Here is an 18,385-nt window from a genome sequence, read left to right as displayed (position 1 = left end):
TGTAACATTACCGAAGAAATGAAACAAACACCAAAAGTGTATCATGTGCTCGCATTGTATGCTCTGTTTGTAGATGTAATGCATCTTTGTGTCAAAAACAGCATACACATGAATACTTTGGCCGAAGTGCAAAAACTCCATTATAATATTTCCCTTCATCTGGGGGATTCTGTGCTGGAGAAGATCATGGGGATGTTGCAATCAGTATAAATGTATTACTGCTTCCTATGGGGTGAAAACAATAAATTGTAAATATGAAATTCTTCAAATAATAAAAAGTGTTTTTACATTTTAAAAAACTGTTGTCTTCAAATCATAGTATAGTATTTCCTACATATCATTTTTTAAAAAGAGTCACAGTATAGAATGTCTGAACATTTTATTTTTAAAAGTACTAGTATAGTATGTTAAAAGTATCGTGAAAAAAGTCCAAGTATAGTATGTAGTTAAGAATTATATTATATAATTTGTCTGCAATGTCAGTATAGGATCTCTAAAAAAAAAAAAATGAAAAAAATGAGAGAAAGTCATAGCATAGTTTGACAAAAAGATCTTGAAAAAGTCATGACATTGTGTGTTGAAATGGTTTTGAATAAACACATCAGTATTTACAAAGTTACAAACGGATGCTGGAAACATTTGCTTCATCATCCGTTTGTAACTTTTTAGGAATCTGACTATCTTTTAGAATTGCATCAAATGCTATAGCCACTTCTAAGATACGTTTTTTTTTAAATGTTTTTCTCTCGTCCTGCTATATTCCTTCCAGGGGAGGATCCCTGGGGATTGATCAGAGCAAAGAAAGGCTGTAAACACTGACACACTGACACACAAAACACTGAAACACTGAAACACTGAAAACACTGACACACAAAAACACAGAAACACAGAAACACAAAAACACTGAAATACTGAAACACTGAAAACACTGAAACACTGAAACACTGAAATACTGAAACACTGAAAACACTGACACACAAAAACACAGAAGCACAGAACACTGAAACACTGAAACACTGAAACACTGACACACAAAAACACAGAAGCACAAAACACTGAAACACAAAACCCTGAAACACTGAAACACTGAAACACTGAAAACACTAAAACACTGAAACGCCGAAAACTATTAAACAGCCCTGCTATATACTATGACCATTCTTTACTTGTTTATAATATGGTTCAAATTGAGTAATTTGAGTTGTCTGATGCACTTGATACAATTTTACTTTTAAAAAATACTGATGTGTTTATTCAAAACCATTTCAACACACAATGTCATGACTTTTTCAAGATCTTTTTGTCAAACTATGCTATGACTTTCTCTCATTTTTTTCATTTTTTTTTTTTTAGAGATCCTATACTGACATTGCAGACAAATTATATAATATAATTCTTAACTACATACTATACTTGGACTTTTTTCACGATACTTTTAACATACTATACTAGTACTTTTAAAAATAAAATGTTCAGACATTCTATACTGTGACTCTTTTTAAAAAATGATATGTAGGAAATACTATACTATGATTTGAAGACAACAGTTTTTTAAAATGTAAAAACACTTTTTATTATTTGAAGAATTTCATATTTACAATTTATTGTTTTCACCCCATAGGAAGCAGTAATACATTTATACTGATTGCAACATCCCCATGATCTTCTCCAGCACAGAATCCCCCAGATGAAGGGAAATATTATAATGGAGTTTTTGCACTTCGGCCAAAGTATTCATGTGTATGCTGTTTTTGACACAAAGATGCATTACATCTACAAACAGAGCATACAATGCGAGCACATGATACACTTTTGGTGTTTGTTTCATTTCTTCGGTAATGTTACAGAATGTTTCGGAAAATGAAGATTCCAGTACCACTTTAAAAGTTTCGTTTACAATCGTTTCCCAATGACCCGGAATAGTACTGTCAGAATGAACGATATCCAAAATGTCTTCTAGTTTACAAACTTCAGCCGTTCTGTTTACACGGGGATCACTATTCATTCTGTTTTCAATCGTCATCAACAACACACTTATTAAACAGGTATTGACTGCATTCTGATAGATATATACAGATTGTTTTCCATAGTAGTTACCCATTTTTATTTACTTTAAAGAAAAGTCAAAGTATCGAAAAAAAAAAAAAAATCCCTGGCTTCAATCAACCGCTGGTTATTAGTCTTCTTCCTATCCATCCAGCTCGGCACGGATCTTTTCAAGTCTCTCCTTGAGGCGTCTGCAGTTTTTGAGATTGTACAGAAAAGCCTCCGAAGCGCAGACAGCTTGAACTGGATAGATGGTTAGTCTTTTTTCAAACATACCATACGTTCTGCATGTTAGGCCAATAGGGTTAGGCCCTACTGCCCCACTCCCTCAATAGGGAAGTCACGCTTTGGGGAGAGGTGTTTAATTTCACAGATCTGACTTGATTGTTGTTGTGATGGCTGAAGGAATAGGGACGGGGAGGAAAAATTCAGAGGGTGAAGAAGCAGAAAGATAACTTGTTTGTAAAACGGACAGCACGTCAGTTTCAGGAAAGATGACACCGGTTTTATGCATGACATGCCAAATATCCTGAAGCCCTACAGAAAAAGGTACAAGTATATTGTGTTGAAAATATCGCAAAAAGTCGTAATATTGTATAATGTATTAGTTGCATGTTGTATTTTGATAAAAATCACTGTGTAGTTTTTCAAAAATATAATGGAAAAAAGGAGAGAAAAAAAACAAATATCACAGTATGTTGAAAAATATGAAAAAAGTAATGTTGTGTTAAAATAACATGAAATAAATCAAAGTAAAGCATCTAAAAACATATATTTAAAAAAAAAGTTATGTTAGTCAAGTCAAGTTATCAAAAACCGCATTGTTTCATCGAAACAGTGTTAAAATCACAAACTCTCCATTTAGAGTTTGATTCTTTGGACTTATTGCGTTGAGTGGGGGGATTCATCTGTAGAATTGAGAGTTTTTAGAAAGTTCTTTAAGCGTTGTAGCTTTTTCATCTATCATTTTCAACCAAGCAGCAAGAGGTCAAATGTAAGAATAAGTAATAATTTGTCACGATTTTACGGAAAAAGTCAGAGCGCGATGTCGCATCTTAAAGACAGCTTGAACTGGATAGATGGTTAGTCTTTTTTCAAACATACCATACGTTCTGCATGTTAGTATATTAGGCCAATAGGGTTAGGCCTTACTGCCCCACTCCCTCAATAGGGAAGTCACACTTTGGGGAGAGGTGTTTAATTTCACAGATCTGACTTGATTGTTGTTGTGATGGCTGAAGGAATAGGGACGGGGGAGGAAAATTCAGAGGGTGAAGAAGCAGAAAGATAACTTGTTTGTAAAACGGACAGCACGTCAGTTTCAGGAAAGATGACACCGGTTTTATGCATGACATGCCAAATATCCTGAAGCCATGCAGAAAAAGGTACAAGTATAATGTGTTGAAAATATCGCAAAAAGTCGTAATATTGTATAATGTATTAGTTGCATGTTGTATTTTGATAAAAATCACTGTGTAGTTTTTCAAAAATATAATGGAAAAAAGGAGAGAAAAAAACAAATATCACAGTATGTTGAAAAATATGAAAAAAGTAATGTTGTGTTAAAATAACATGAAATAAATCAAAGTAAAGCATCTAAAAACATATATTTAAAAGAAAAGTTATGTTAGTCAAGTCAAGTTATCAAAACCGCATTGTTTCATCGAAACAGTGTTAAAATCACAAACTCTCCATTTAGAGTTTGATTCTTTAAGAAACTAATTTCATTACAAATTAATGAATATTTTACCAAGTTATAAAGTTTTGCATCCATTAAAGTGTAACTATAAGTATCTTTGTAGGAGAAAAAACAAAAATCATTTAAGTTATTTCCAGAAAACTGGATTGTCTTACTAGAAAATGCCTTTAAGAGTCACAGTCTTAAAGAAAATCTGTTCAGAAAAAAGTACTACCTTCACTTTTTTAAACTCTTTCTCATAAAAAAGCCCCCTTGATCTCTTCTCCATCATAATCTTTGAGTTTGTAAACAGATGGTTGACGAGGTATGCATTCGGACTCCGTAAATAATTCGTCGGTATAACTCTGTTCATATTTTTTTTTTTCAAAGACCCTCTCGCCTTGGAAATTCTTACAAGTTCCCCCTCCTCAAAGTTCATTTCCGTAGCACCTTTCCCCCACTGATGCTAGTGACCCCCCTTTGTATGGTAATTACCCTTTGTTCGAGGTGTTATCACATGTAGGTGTGTTCAGTTAAACACTGAGATTTTCAACATACTACTCTACAAAATGATTTTTTCATATTCTTTGACAAACTATACTTGACTTTTTTACGGAAAATCATGACACACTTTAATGTGACTTATTCTTAATTTTACCATACTAAAGTAAGACTTGAAAATACTATATCGTTGTTTTTAAAATTATATTTCAACATATAAAACAGAACTTTTGTTTGTGTTAGCATAACATTGACTGGCTTTTCCTTGATCATTTCAACATGAAATGAGTTTTATTTTTTATTTTATTTTTTAAATGATATTTTAATATAGCATATAGGCGGAGATAATATTTACGGGCCCTTTGAGTAGAATGTTAAAAAGTAAGCTAGTCCCAGGCTGTAGGGCCCACTCCTTAGGTTGGCTCCACTTAGGTTAAATTACTTTAGTTAGAATGAGGACAGGCTAATTAGATTGACAACAAAAGGGTCTGAGAGTCTCACAGTTTTGTCCTCCCAACAGTGTAAAATAAATTTGATGCAGCAGTGAGTCATTGCAGTTCATTATGTGTTTGAATATATCAAAATGTTCTAAGAAATGTTTTAAAGCACCCAGGACTCTCATTTCTGCCAAGACATGACTTAATACACGATGCAAGTTTTAAAAGCTTTTGCCTGGAAGTAGCAGATTAAGTGATTTAATGGTGGAGCAGGATTGTTAAGAAACCCCAATTCCTTACAAAGTACTTTATATTCTACCAAGAAAACGAATTCCTTACAAAGTACTATTCTATCAGTTGTAAAGTGTTGCACACTTCAAAGTGTATCTAAAAGTATCCTAGTAACACAAACAAAAGCAAGGAAGAAAAAAGCAAAAATCAGTAAAGTCATCTAACAAAACATATATTTAAAAAAGTAATGTTAGTCAAGTCAAGATATTGTTTCATCGAAACAGTGTTAAAATCACAAACTCTCCATTAGAGTTTGATTCTTGAAGAAAACTCAATTCGTTACAAATGAATGAATATTTTACCAAGTTATAAAGTTTTCCATACATAAACGTGTATCTTACAGTTCCTTTGTGAGAGAATTACGCACAAATCTGTCATATCAAAACATTCTCTTGCAGTATTTTATCTGTTTTATGTGCACTGTTGGAGGAGCCTGTGACCTATGTTTTTCATTGACATATCTACACTGTAGCTAATGGGCATATGCCATAAAGCCTTGAAACTTGAAAACTTAAAAATGATCAGAAACTGCATTGTCTCACTGAAAACAGCTCTAAAGAAAACCCAATTCCATACAAAGTACTTAACTTTCTACCAGTTGTAAAGTGTTGCTCACTTCATAAGTGTATCTAAAAAGTATCTTAGTAACAAAAACAAAAGCATTAATGTTAACAACGCCTCAAAGGGCGGACTCCTGAGTTTCGTAATGTTCCCCTAACATGACACTTAGATTATTTTCATCATCCAGGGCTCAACACCAGTAAATGTAGCCTCATGTAACTTCATATAGGGATTATTTTATTAATGGGGTGATGTAATTGAACATCAGAAGACAAGAATAGTCAATTATAATGTCTACACATAATGTGTAGAAAGAGATGTCCTGTATGGGTTGATTGCGCGTTGATCTGTTGGTAAATGCCTCGGGGTTCCGGTGGGCATGTAAACAAAATGCATAATGCTGTGCTATACTTTGTGGCCTCACCCCGTTGCATAGTGACGCTTATTGTTTAGGTGTCTTTTAATAAGCAGGTAGTCATATCATTAGCTAGAACTAGCTAGATCTGATCGATATGGACATAAACGCTAGTAAAGTCTAATCTGACGGGAGAGACCCGGTGCTGCTGACGAGTCGACATGCATCTCTGCATGCGGTGAGCGGAACAAAACACACTCTTCAGATATCACACGTAGCTATTTTAATTACCTCTCAAACTACCTAAACTATTTATAGATATGTTTAGTTTTACTGTCGGGTCACTCATTATTGGATCCGCGAGCTGCATGATACTGGCGTGTTGTCAGGAGAGGGGGGAGAGCGCTCCGTTTATTATCCCCGTGTTATTGTAAATTACTGTACACGTTTGAATAGTTAATTAATCTACTATAATTAGTTGGTTTAATAGCGAATCATATCAATTTGTTTCAAAGCTCAATAAATAACATAGAAGACCTTTGACCGGCACTTTTCTAATTTTGTCCGGGAGATTTAAACTGTAACGGACATGTTGACCGGACAGGAGGTGGGAGGAGGAGGGGGTTGAGAGGGGTGGGGGCTGAGAGGGGTGGGGGCTGAGAAGGGTGGGGGCGACAGGGCGGATGTGACACCTGTATGTGAGGGGGAGGGGGGTGGGCTGAGAGGGGTGGGGGCTACCTGGGAGGATGTAACACCTGTACGCGATAACACCTTGAACAAAGGGGCTCATTAGCATATCAAAGGGGGCTCATTAGCATAATTAGGGGGCGGGACTTAGAAGGTGTGACCTGTCACTTTTTTATGCATACTAATGAGATTGAAGCGGGATATGTAATACTACTGACATTTCTAAGAAAACACAGCACTTACCTGCAAAGATACCGCCGACATCCAAGATCCACCATTCAAAGCAGGCCATGAAAAGACTGGGGACAGCCAGCCTCATGTAGGAGCCCCACTCCTGCAGACAGTCAGTGGACCAGCCTGCAGAGAATAACAAGGGTTATACTCAATGTGGCCTGTAGAGGACGACAGACGTATTTAGTCAAATCGTATTGTGTAAATGACTTGCCTCCCCATGTTTGCTGATGGAGCTTCTTCCATCTGATGTATCCAAACAACAGAAGGCAATTTGCAATCTGAGAAATGCTGTTAGCAATTGCTGATCCACTGTAAACACACATGATAGAACATATTTTCAAACTGGATCGTTGTGTAGTGACGGTCTACATCTACTGTGACTCTATCCCTCTCTGGTGAAGGACTGAGAGGTCAAAAAAGGTCAGCAAAGAGACAGGCACACGTCATTTCTAAGGGTCATAGACTACGTTTTGAAAATGTGGAATCTAAATGGGAGGGGAGGGACAGACCTGACTTGACCCGACCACAGGGACTTGATTGGTTTAGTGGACTGCCTGTTGAACCAAATGTTTGTCCAGCTGGACCAGGATCAACTCCTGTCACAGCGCTCTCTTCTTTTCCTACACTGCCTCCCTCTCTCTAAAAATAAAGTACACAAATAATAAACATCAGTATACTGCTGGCTTAGTTTTAACAAAAAACGAATCTTCTTAGATATATTGAAGTGCATAATGAGCTCTCTGACCTCCTGTCCCTTATTCACAAAATCCTGGCTGTGCATCAGCCCACAGCCTTTTGCTGTTTGAACAGCAGTGATCAGCAGAGTTTCTCTGCTTTGTAAAGGTGTACAGTCACTTGGACCGTTTATCGGTCATGATACTTGAGGCCATAGACTGTCTAGCTGCACAACGTTTATTAACAATGCAAATGTTAGGAGAAAAAGCATGACACTTACATGACACCCATGTCGAGGCTGAAGATTAAGACATAGTTGGCCCCCAAGTTGAAAATGTTTGCTACTGCTGCCGTGTACATCTGAGGCAGAATGATCCCCTGACAGAAAAACATGAATTCACAATCAGCTATCCATCTGTGTAGCTTATATTGAAAGAGCGTTATTAATGTAGATTCAATATAGAACAAATACAGCACCCTGGTAACATGACAGGCAACAGCCATGCTAGCAGCTTGGTGAGGCTAAGCTAACATGCTCACAGTAAAATGTTTACCATGTTCTCAGTTTTAAACATGAAGCTATTCTTTTTTTTTTTACTACTTGAGTGTTACCATTTCCTGATTGGGGAAATATTAAGATAGTCCTTTTTTTGAGGCAGGGCACCCTACTGAACTTCAGTGAACGAGAAGTGAACCTTTTTCCACTCATAAACGTACCTGGTTCTGCAGGTAGGCAACTTGCAGCATGTGCACAAACATGGCCTGTAGCAGGGAGAGACAAAGGGGAATATTAAAACTGGTAAACCTCTCAGATAACAGCCTGAATTCTCCACTTTGATGCTACTTTTAGATGTCATAAGTTGCTTCGCTTCAACAACTTGACTATAAGTTTGGAAAATATATTGACTGTTAAGCTTGTCCAGAGACACCACCAGCTAATGTTTTATTTCACTTAATGCTGTTGCTCCTGCCTTTAATTAATAACTTTAATACACCAGAGAGATTATGAATGGAACCCGATGGAGCATGATTCATTTTTTATACACAGACAATGAAATGGCAAACACTGTTTGAGTCTTCACTTTTTGAGGAATCACACAAAGACATCATCACTCTAATCTCTTTCTCGTTCATAGCCATGCTTGCTATTTTTTTGGTCGCACCTAAACTTGGTAGACATTTCTTGTTTGTTTTTTTAATACATAGTCTATTGTGTGTCCTAATTCTGTAGCTCAAGTCACTGCAGTATATTCTATATAATAAAATGTACTAAATAAGGCTGTACAAAATGTTGGGCCTATCTTTTTTTTTAGTTCATTGCACTCACTGGAACAGCTGGTAGAAATGCCATCACGTAGATCTGGGCGATTCTGAAAAGGAGGCAAACAGAGTAATATTCATCTAAAGAAGTAGAGCAAAAACATAAACAGTAATTTAACATGTCCCAATTTGTACATGTCTTTATATGCAATATCAAAACGATGTGTTTGTTCACATTAAATTGCTTAAAGGTAGGGTAGGTAAGAATGAAGAAACCAGCTCGAGTGCTCTAGAATTTGAAAGTACACAGCCAGAAAAAATCTGCCCCTTCCTTACAGAGCCCCTCCTCCAACACACACAAACGCGCACATGACCAATGAGGGCACGAGATAAGTTTGTGCACAGATGGAAGGCTGACAGGCAGGTAGGCCATCCAGTTACTTTAGCCAGGCCGGCTAAAATAATTGGTCGTGCTTTTTACAGTACTACGGCTTCCACAGATGACATTTTTTAATGTATTTATTGTCAAAGCATTTAATATATTCATTGCTATCGGGATGTTAAGAGCATTCCATGGAATATAAATAAAAGTGTTTCTGAAGTGAATTACCTACCCTACCTTTAACTTCCTTAAAATGAAATTGATAAAAGGACAGGACTCGTACAGTACAGCAGTTCGGTGGAATGCCATATCCAGGTGTCTACAATTCACACATATACAACACCTAAAAGCATGTACATAAACTGAATTAATGTAAGCACTCCTGTACACACTAACCTGGAATAAAACAATATAATATGGATGTCAGTAACACTGAAGATAACAGTAAGAACCATGGCACTAAAGATAAGGATATGCGTCTTGCAGCATGCCTATTTTGTTCACATCAAACTTGTATCATTAAAGGGCCCATGTCATGGCCATTTCCACTGATCATAATTACATTGTTGAGGTATACTAAAATAGATTTATACTGTGCAATTTTCCAAACTCACATTGGTTTCGCATACAGCATCTCTGTCAAGTATGTGTATTCAGCAGTATTCACTTTCTCCACTAAACGACTCGTTGGAGCTCTTGCCCCCCCCCTCCCTGTGAGCCTAGTGTGCTCCGATTGGTCAGCTCGGCCACTCGTTCTGATTAGTCAACCACCAGAGAGGCTGCGCCCATGTCTAACAGTGCTTTTCCCGGCTGCTCTCAGCGTAACATCAGTCTTATCATGGCGTCGATACAGCCGTATATTTTATATACATATATATTTTTAACTGTTGTTATAGAAGAGTGTGACGGCCCCAGGGCCTTTGTCTTACGATGGGGTGGAGCTGAAGAGGCTAATCAGCACGATCACGGACACCTCCGGACACGACGGCCCCAGTCTCTCTCCAAAGCGGCTGCAGGAAGACTAACTCTGCGATCCTCTCAACCACCTATCTCTGCATTTACCACAATAAATGTGCCGTGGTTTTGTAAACTCGTGTATGTCTCCTTGTCTTTCCGTTGTGGCTCATAACAAAGAGTAAGTTATTTTTACCCGTTATAAACTACTACTGTTTGATGAGAAATCAAATCATGGTTTGCTATATATGAATTCAGGGAAGAAAGGATAGGCCTACTAAGTATTTCCATTAAACTTTATTTTTAGAAATGTACAAAATGAACATAAATATACATATATACACACGGTATATCATCCATTCCTCCTCCTCGCATCTTGCCTGCGCACAGTCGGTGCGGTGCCTTTTAGCACGAGGCCTCAGTAGTAGTAGAAGTCATGGATTGTCCGCCAGGATCTGGCTGGACGAAATCAAATGCAAATCACAAAATATTAGAGAAACTTAGTTGTTTTAGATTCGTTAGTAGTAGTTGTGTAATGAACAGCTTGCCTGCTAATATGCTAACCTAGCTTTGTTTACCTTGGTAGCTAACACGATATGAACGTTAGCTTGGAGGAAAGGCAACTATAATGCAGTGTAATAAAACTACTATGAACAAAAGCTAGTGGTTCATATTAGGCTAGCAATAACGTGTTTATAATTGCAATCGTATACGGGTATTCTGCTACCATACAATGTAACTTGCATGAATACATTGTTTTGCGCTAGCATACAGCTAGCCTCGTTAGCTACATGCAGTATATGTACGGTCACAATGTACGGTAAATCACCCGGAGTATACTGTATGAGTATTCCGTGTGTGTGACTGCAGACATTCTCCTGCCATGACAAACATGTAAGGCCATCTGCTGACATTGTAGTTGATATATTTAAACGCTAGCAACGTAGCATCACAAAAATGTTTTTCCGACCAAAACTAGCTCTAGCTCCGTGTGTTAGATCGGTTGCATACACGCTACGCCAGCTATAATGTAATTACGTTTCGCGACTGACCGCACGGCAAATCACCCGGAGTATACTGTCAATAGGTATTTTGTGTGTGAATGCAGACATTCTCCTGCTATGAGATACATGTATACAAGGCCATCTTCTGATATTAGAGTTGATATATGGAAACTCTAGCAACTTAGTTAGCACAGTTAGCACTGTGTCAATGGCTTAGCAGTCCAACACAGTTTACACATTTAAACAGTCTTGTTTGATAAATACACAAATAACAATGCAAACTTACAGGTTGTATACCCAGATCTTCCCCTGCTCCAAACGGTCCAAACAAGCTGTGCATATCCGGCCTCAAACTGGGCAATGTTTTGGAAGCTTTCGTCTGTGAAATGCCGGTTCTTCGAACCTCTGGAGGAGGAACACGCCGCTGCTGGTGTGGCCATAGCTCTTCGGGATTGGTCCATTTCGTTCCGGGTACCGCATGACATCAGGCGGTACCCGGAAGAATCAAATGGGCAGTGACGTATCTCCAACGAGGCGTTTTGGGGAGGTATTTTCTGTGTTAGATTTTTTACTCGCTACAGGGTGTACTTTGAGGGTTTTGACTCTGCACACCGTTTACATGCATAAAAACCTTCATAACACACAAGGGGACGGGTAATAACCGGAAAAGCATGACATGGGAGCTTTAACTTTCATAAACTGTGAATTTACTTTGCCACCTGTTCCTCTTGGTGCAAGATGATCAGCAGGTTGTGAGAGTTGATGAGAAGAGCCCAGCAGGGCAGAGTGAACAGCAGTAGGATCAATGTACTCTTCTGAAGAATTACTCCCACACGCTTCAAGTTTTTACTGCCGTATGTCTGCAAAACACAAAAGAGAACAAATTAAAAAACTGAGTCTGATTACATAGGTTTATAATATTGACTTTCTGTTGATAACACATAATGAAACAATAGAGCAATTAGATAATGTAGTTTGCTCACCTGAGAAATGAGTGTGTCACACGCCAGGGCGAGGCCATAGCCTGTTGCAGTCGTAGTGATGTTAATGGTCTGAGAGGAGGACAATCAAGAACAAGTGAATCAGAAGGGATAAAAACGGTATATAAGACAGAAAATTATACAAAATCCAGGTGGAAAAACAGTTACTGAGCAACATGTGGTCTTCTTGCTGTTACGGTTTTGTATTTATGTTTTCATTTTCCACCTTTTGTTTTGAAATGTTTTCCTCCTTGTGTCTTCTCTGTTCCTTCTTCCTGTGTTTGCCTTCCTGTCATTAGTTCCCCTGGTTTGTCTGATTGTGTTCACCTGTTGCCCTTGTGTTTCTGCCTCTCTTACCCCAGCTGTGTCTTGTCTTGTGATTACCCCTCCCTGTATTTAGTCTTGTCTCTTCCTGTGTTCCCCTGTCGGTTCATTGTTGGTTTTTTCTGTCTTCCTCCATGTCAGTCACGGTTGTCTCTCCTGTCTCCCTCCATGTGGGTCACGGTCAGTTTTTTGTACAACCCATTTGTTTCATGCCTTGTTTTGATCAGCTTTTAAAATAAAGCTCGCTTTTTGTTACGAGACCTGTTACCTTTTTGATAGTCTGCATTTGGGTCCTACCCTTCCACGCCATCCTAACAGAATGAACCGACCAGCTTTGGACTCAGCAGACTCGGATCGTTTTGCTCTACAGGCAGAATGTCTTGGGTACTCTCTGGAGTACATTTTTTATACCTGGAATGGCGCCTCTTCTAGACGTGGTAGAGAGGCTGCATTGAAGGAGGCACGTCAGGAGGTTGCTCGCCAGCCCTGGCTTAGGAGCATGTTGCCTGAGTGGCTACAACTTTTCACAAGTAGTCCTGAGGACTTGTCCGAAGCCTCTAACCCTTTCCTGGGGTATGACCAGGCCTGGGGAGGCCCACAGATCCTCCAAAGAATCTCTAGGAGACGCAAGACCAAGATTCCAGCCCGTGCTCCAGTGGTTCCAGCTCCATTCTCTGGCCCTTTTTTGGGATCCCGCCTGGCGTTTGGAGGTCCACGGAGCCTCCAGGGGGCCTCGGAGAAACGCAAGGTCGGGAGGCCGGCTCGTGGTCCAGTACCGGCCCACACAGCCATGGATCCGTGCACCAGTACCGGCCCACACAGCCATGCTTCCGTGCTCCATTACCTGGCTCACACAGCCAGGGTCCAGGCTTCTGTTCCGTGCCAAGCAGCCATAGTCACTGCTCCAGAACCGGACCTTACAGTCATGTTTCCGTGTTCCAGTGCCGGTCCACACAGTCATGGTACCGTGCTCCAGTACCATCCCACACAGCCATGGTTCCGTGTTCCGGTTCCGTGCCCAGCAGCCATGGTGCCTGCTCTAGTACCGGCCCACACAGCCATGGTTCCGGCTCCAGAACCGGCCCATACAGCCATGGTTCCAGCCCCAGTTCTGGCCCCAGCAGCCATGGTTCCGGCCCCAGTTCTGGCCCCAGCGGCCATGGTTCCGGCCCCAGCAGCCATGGTTCCGGCCCCTGTTCCGGTCCCAGCAGCCATGGTCCCGACTTCAGTTTCGGCTCCAGTACTGGCTCCCCGGCCGACGCCAGCCCCCCGTGTCCTGTCGGTGGTCCGGCCGACTCCAGCACCTCGTGTCCTGTCGGTGGTCCGGCCGACTCCAGCACCTCGTGTCCTGTCGGTGGTCCGGCCGACTCCAGCACCCCGTCTCCTGTCGGTGGTCCGGCCGACTCCAGCACCTCGTGTCCTGTCGGTGGTCCGGCCGACTCCAGCACCTCGTGTCCTGTCGGTGGTCCGGCCGACTCCAGCACCTCGTGTCCTGTCGGTGGTCCGGCCGACTCCAGCACCTCGTGTCCTGTCGGTGGTCCGGCCGACTCCGGCCCCCCGTGTTTTGTCAGTGGTTCGGCCCACTCCAGCCCCTCGTGTTCTGTCGGTGGTCCGGCCGACTCCAGCACCCCGTGTCCTGTTGGCTCTATGGCCGACGCCTACCCCATGTCCTGTGATGTTGGAGGTCCCGCCGACTACTCTTCTGCCGGGGGTCCTGCCAACCCTATGTCCTGTGCTGTTGGAGGTCCCGCCGACTACTCTCCTGCCGGGGGTCCTGCCAACCCTATGTCCTGTGCCGTTGGAGGTCCCGCCGACTACTCTTCTGCCGGGGGTCCTGCCAACCCTATGTCCTGTGCCGTTGGAGGTCCCGCCGACTACTCTTCTGCCGGGGGTCTTGCCAATCCTATGTCCTGTCCCGTTGGGGGTCCCGCCGACTACTCTTCTGCCGGGGGTCCTGCCAACCCTATGTCCTGTGCTGTTGGAGGTCCCACCGACTACTCTCCTGCCGGGAGTCTTGCCAACTCCATGTCCTGTCCCATTGGGGGTCCCGCCGACTACTCGTCTGCCGGGGGTCTTGCCAATCCTATGTCCTGTCCCGTTGGGGGTCCCGCCGACTACTCTTCTGCCGGGGGTCCTGCCAACCCTATGTCCTGTGCCGTTGGAGGTCCCGCCGACTACTCTTCTGCCGGGGGTCCTGCCAACCCTATGTCCTGTGCCGTTGGAGGTCCCGCCGACTACTCTTCTGCCGGGGGTCTTGCCAATCCTATGTCCTGTCCCGTTGGGGGTCCCGCCGACTACTCTTCTGCCGGGGGTCCTGCCAACCCTATGTCCTGTGCTGTTGGAGGTCCCACCGACTACTCTCCTGCCGGGAGTCTTGCCAACTCCATGTCCTGTCCCATTGGGGGTCCCGCCGACTACTCTTCTGCCGGGGGTCTTGCCAACCCTGTGTCATGTGCCGTTGGGGGTTCAGCTGTGGGTCCTGCCAACCCCATGTCCTGTCCCGTTGGGGGTCCCGCCGACTACTGCTCCGCCAGGTTTCCTGCCAACACCAGATCCTGTCCTGTTGGGGGTCCCGCCGACACCTGCTCCACCAGATTTCCTGCCTACACCATGTCCTGTCCTGTTGGGGGTCCCGCCGACACCTGTCCCGCCGGGGGTCCTGCCAGCTCCATGTTCTGTTCTGTTGGGGGTCCCGCCGACACCTGTCCCGCCGGGGGTCCTGCCAACTCTGTGTCCTGTCCTGTTGGAGGTCCCGCCGACACCTGTTCCACCGGGGGTCCTGCCAACTCTGTGTCCTGTTCCGTTGGAGGTCCAGTCGACACCAGCCCTTGCTCCATCCGGGGTCCCATTGACACCAGTCCATGTCATGTCCAGGATCCCGTCTACGCCTGTTCCGTCGGCTCCGGTTCCTGTCTGGCCGACAACGGGTCCTGCCCGGCCTCCGGAGCTGTCCCGTCAGCGCCTTCCTGCCCGTCCTCCGGAGTTGTCCCGTCAGCACCTTCCTGCCCGGCCTCCGGAGCTGTCCCGTCGATGCCTTCTTGTTCGCCCTCGAGCCCGGCCCCCTGAGTGCCGGGGCCTTCGCCCTCGAGCTCGGCCCCCTGATTTCCCCAGCCGTGGCCTTCGCCCTCGAGCCCGGCCTCCTGACGCTTTCAGCCGCTGCCTTTGCTCTCATGCCCGGCCCCCTGAGTTCGCCCGCTGTGGTCTTCGCCCTTTTTTGAACTCTGCCTTGCCCCCGGGCTGTCCGCCCGAGACCCCCTCCTTGATCTCTGCCTTGCCCCCGGGCCGTCCGCCCGAGACCCCTTCCGGGTCCTCCGCTGTGCCCCTGGGCTGTCAGCCCAAACCCGTCTTCCAGACCCCCTCCACCCACCCTGCTGGAATTTTTTGGACTTTTGGGGGTTTTCTTGGGACGTCTGGAATCCGTCCCTTGAGGGGGGGGTTCTGTTACGGTTTTGTATTTATGTTTCATTTTCCACCTTTTGTTTTGAAATGTTTTCCTCCTTGTGTCTTCTCTGTTCCTTCTTCCTGTGTTTGCCTTCCTGTCATTAGTTCCTCTGGTTTGTCTGATTGTGTTCACCTGTTGCCCTTGTGTTTCTGCCTCTCTTACCCCAGCTGTGTCTTGTCTTGTGATTACCCCTCCCTGTATTTAGTCTTGTCTCTTCCTGTGTTCCCCTGTCGGTTCATTGTTGGTTTTTCCTGTCTTCCTCCATGTCAGTCACGGTTGTCTCTCCTGTCTCCCTCCATGTGGGTCACGGTCAGTTTTTTGTACAACCCATTTGTTTCATGCCTTGTTTTGATCAGCTTTTAAAATAAAGCTCGCTTTTTGTTACGAGACCTGTTACCTTTTTGATAGTCTGCATTTGGGTCCTACCCTTCCACGCCATCCTAACACTTGCAGCAGAACTCCATAGATAATAGATCATCTATGTATGGAAACCCTGCAACCCTGAGATTATATTAAATCTGAACAGATTTAATATTTTAAGTATTCAATAACTGATTCCAGTGAGTTTTCACCTGTTAGGGGGAAGGGTTCATTAACCCAGTCAAACTGAGAATCAACCCCCAGTCTGCAGCTTGCTGCAAGCCGAAGCCAATTTGAGTGCATTGCTTTTTGCTGTTTGCTGTTGGCCTAATTCAGTGTCAACTGATGCTAACCCCAACACACAACACTCTCACAACACAAATGTATCCTATTTGCCCAACGCCAAATGGCAGACAGCCAATGTTGATGTTGGGTGAAGGAGCTCAATATCTAGCAAGCAAAAGAGACAGATATTTTCGCAGGCCAGGATGTCCAAAACGAACTGAGCTGATCGATCATGTGGGATTTTTTTTGTGTGTGTCTTTTTGGTCTAAATGTTCTTCCTGTTCTTTCTCTGCAGGATGTGTAAGTTAGTGACTGTTTGCAAACAATTTAGAAAGGATTTAAAAAGCTTGAGTATAGGGCTTGCATTAACGTGCACACCATACCACTACTGGGTGGAGGGGCATGGAAGCTCCCACGACTTTGTAAAAGTCTGAAAATGGGATGAATACGGAGTTGTGTCAGAGGAAGCAGAAATGATGCCATTCACCAAACAGTGAGTCAGTTGATCGCGGCTGTTGAATGGTTTCTTCTCGATGTGTCACTGAAAGGTTTAATGAGTTCAAACATTTTGTGAATCATCTGCTGTGGGCCTCATTAAGAATAACTAGATCTCAACTGACTACCAGTGAAAGATTTGAGAAACTGATGTGTTAGGCTGGTGTTTTGTTCGCTGACTGCTGTTTCTGCCAGATGGAGCAACCAATCTGAGTCAGGATAAGAATGTTATCTTCCTGCAGAGCTATGCAGCTACCTTTAGCTATTCATACAAATTGTGACAAATACAATGTTTACAAGCGTTGGTGAGAGCGACACAGCTGTGCAGTTGATTGCACAACAGCTCTTTTACATTTTAAGTGTCTTTCAGGCATTCAGTATTGCCAAGTCTCTGCCAGTTGGTCTATAAAGTAAGCTACGCATGAGGTACAAACGAGTATCATTCTAATTGGGAGTATGAACGTTTTCAGTGGAAGCCGTAGACTTGTAGTAGTTGTACTACTCTAGTTGCATCATTTATAATCAGAGTAGTGTACAAAGGGTTTAAAAGTGTACCGCTGAGGCCAGTGCGTATCCTGCCAGTTCTGCATTGCCAATGTGACCACAGAATATGGTGTTAACAAACAGCAGGAGGAAGTTCAGAATCCGAAACAGCACCTGCAGAAACAATCAGAAAGATTTCACTCATTTCAGGCCATCAATGACTGAAAACTACAGTACAATATGCTCTAATAGTAACTGGACAGCTTATGTGTGCTCAGCTTTGGGAAATCAAAAAGCACAGACAACTTTAAGCACCATTATATGTCATTGTATGCTGTGTATATATTACATAACTGCATATTCACTGTACTATGCAACATTCACCAGTAACTCTGCACACAGTGAATATAAGAACTAAGTGTATAACAGTGGTGGCACTTTATGAATAACATACCAATCCCCCCCAACAAACAACACTTGAACTTTCCTCTACTCACCAGTGGGCCCGTGAGCCGTAAGACTTGGTAGAGTTCTTCTCTGTAGACCAGTGGTACCCAGCGTCTCACGCATGCACACCGAAACAGTTTGGAGCTGACTGCTGCCTCGTCTTCCTCGTCTTCCTCGGCCCCTGAGCTCCTGCCAACAGAAACCCCAGCAACGGGCCCTGCACCCGGCGGAGGGTCTGCAGGATCCGGGGAACCCAGCTTCTCCATTCAAACTCAGGAAAAGGAGAGAGGAGGGAGTAAAGCCAATGGAACGGGAGGGAGTGGGGAAGAGATAACAAGGAGAGGGGCAGTCGGTCTATCTGGGTTCAGGAATACAACACATGCACTTGTTATTGATTGAATAATGTGGTTTGGAGGAGGAGTGAGGAGAAAATAATGATAAAAAAAAGGGGAGAGAAAGAAAACAGGTAGTGGAAAAGATCAAAAGTCTTTATTTGTGGATACA

General features: G+C 43.1%; 1 protein-coding gene across 2 annotated transcripts in view; it reads right to left on the bottom strand.

Moving 5' to 3' along the window:
- Positions 1-18,163, bottom strand: part of LOC117490768 (multidrug and toxin extrusion protein 1-like) — a 28,301-nt gene extending 10,138 nt beyond the window's left edge. For both annotated transcript variants that reach the window (XM_034140578.1, XM_034140579.1), the window contains exons 1-9: positions 17,932-18,163; positions 17,507-17,608; positions 12,049-12,117; positions 11,777-11,925; positions 8,793-8,835; positions 8,183-8,227; positions 7,746-7,843; positions 7,002-7,099; positions 6,800-6,913 (exon numbers count right to left, since the gene is read on the bottom strand). In XM_034140578.1, the coding sequence (XP_033996469.1) occupies positions 6,800-6,913; positions 7,002-7,099; positions 7,746-7,843; positions 8,183-8,227; positions 8,793-8,835; positions 11,777-11,925; positions 12,049-12,117; positions 17,507-17,608; positions 17,932-18,147 (934 nt within the window). In that variant the 5' untranslated portion in view covers positions 18,148-18,163. The remainder of the gene's footprint in view (positions 1-6,799; positions 6,914-7,001; positions 7,100-7,745; positions 7,844-8,182; positions 8,228-8,792; positions 8,836-11,776; positions 11,926-12,048; positions 12,118-17,506; positions 17,609-17,931) is intronic.
- Between the last annotated feature and the right edge of the window lie 222 nt (positions 18,164-18,385).

The sequence above is a fragment of the Trematomus bernacchii genome, unplaced genomic scaffold (assembly GCF_902827165.1).
Source record: "Trematomus bernacchii unplaced genomic scaffold, fTreBer1.1, whole genome shotgun sequence".
NCBI classification, from domain to species: domain Eukaryota; kingdom Metazoa; phylum Chordata; class Actinopteri; order Perciformes; family Nototheniidae; genus Trematomus; species Trematomus bernacchii.
The sequence above is the reverse complement of the archived record's forward strand: the minus strand, read 5'-3'. Positions and strand labels throughout refer to the sequence as shown.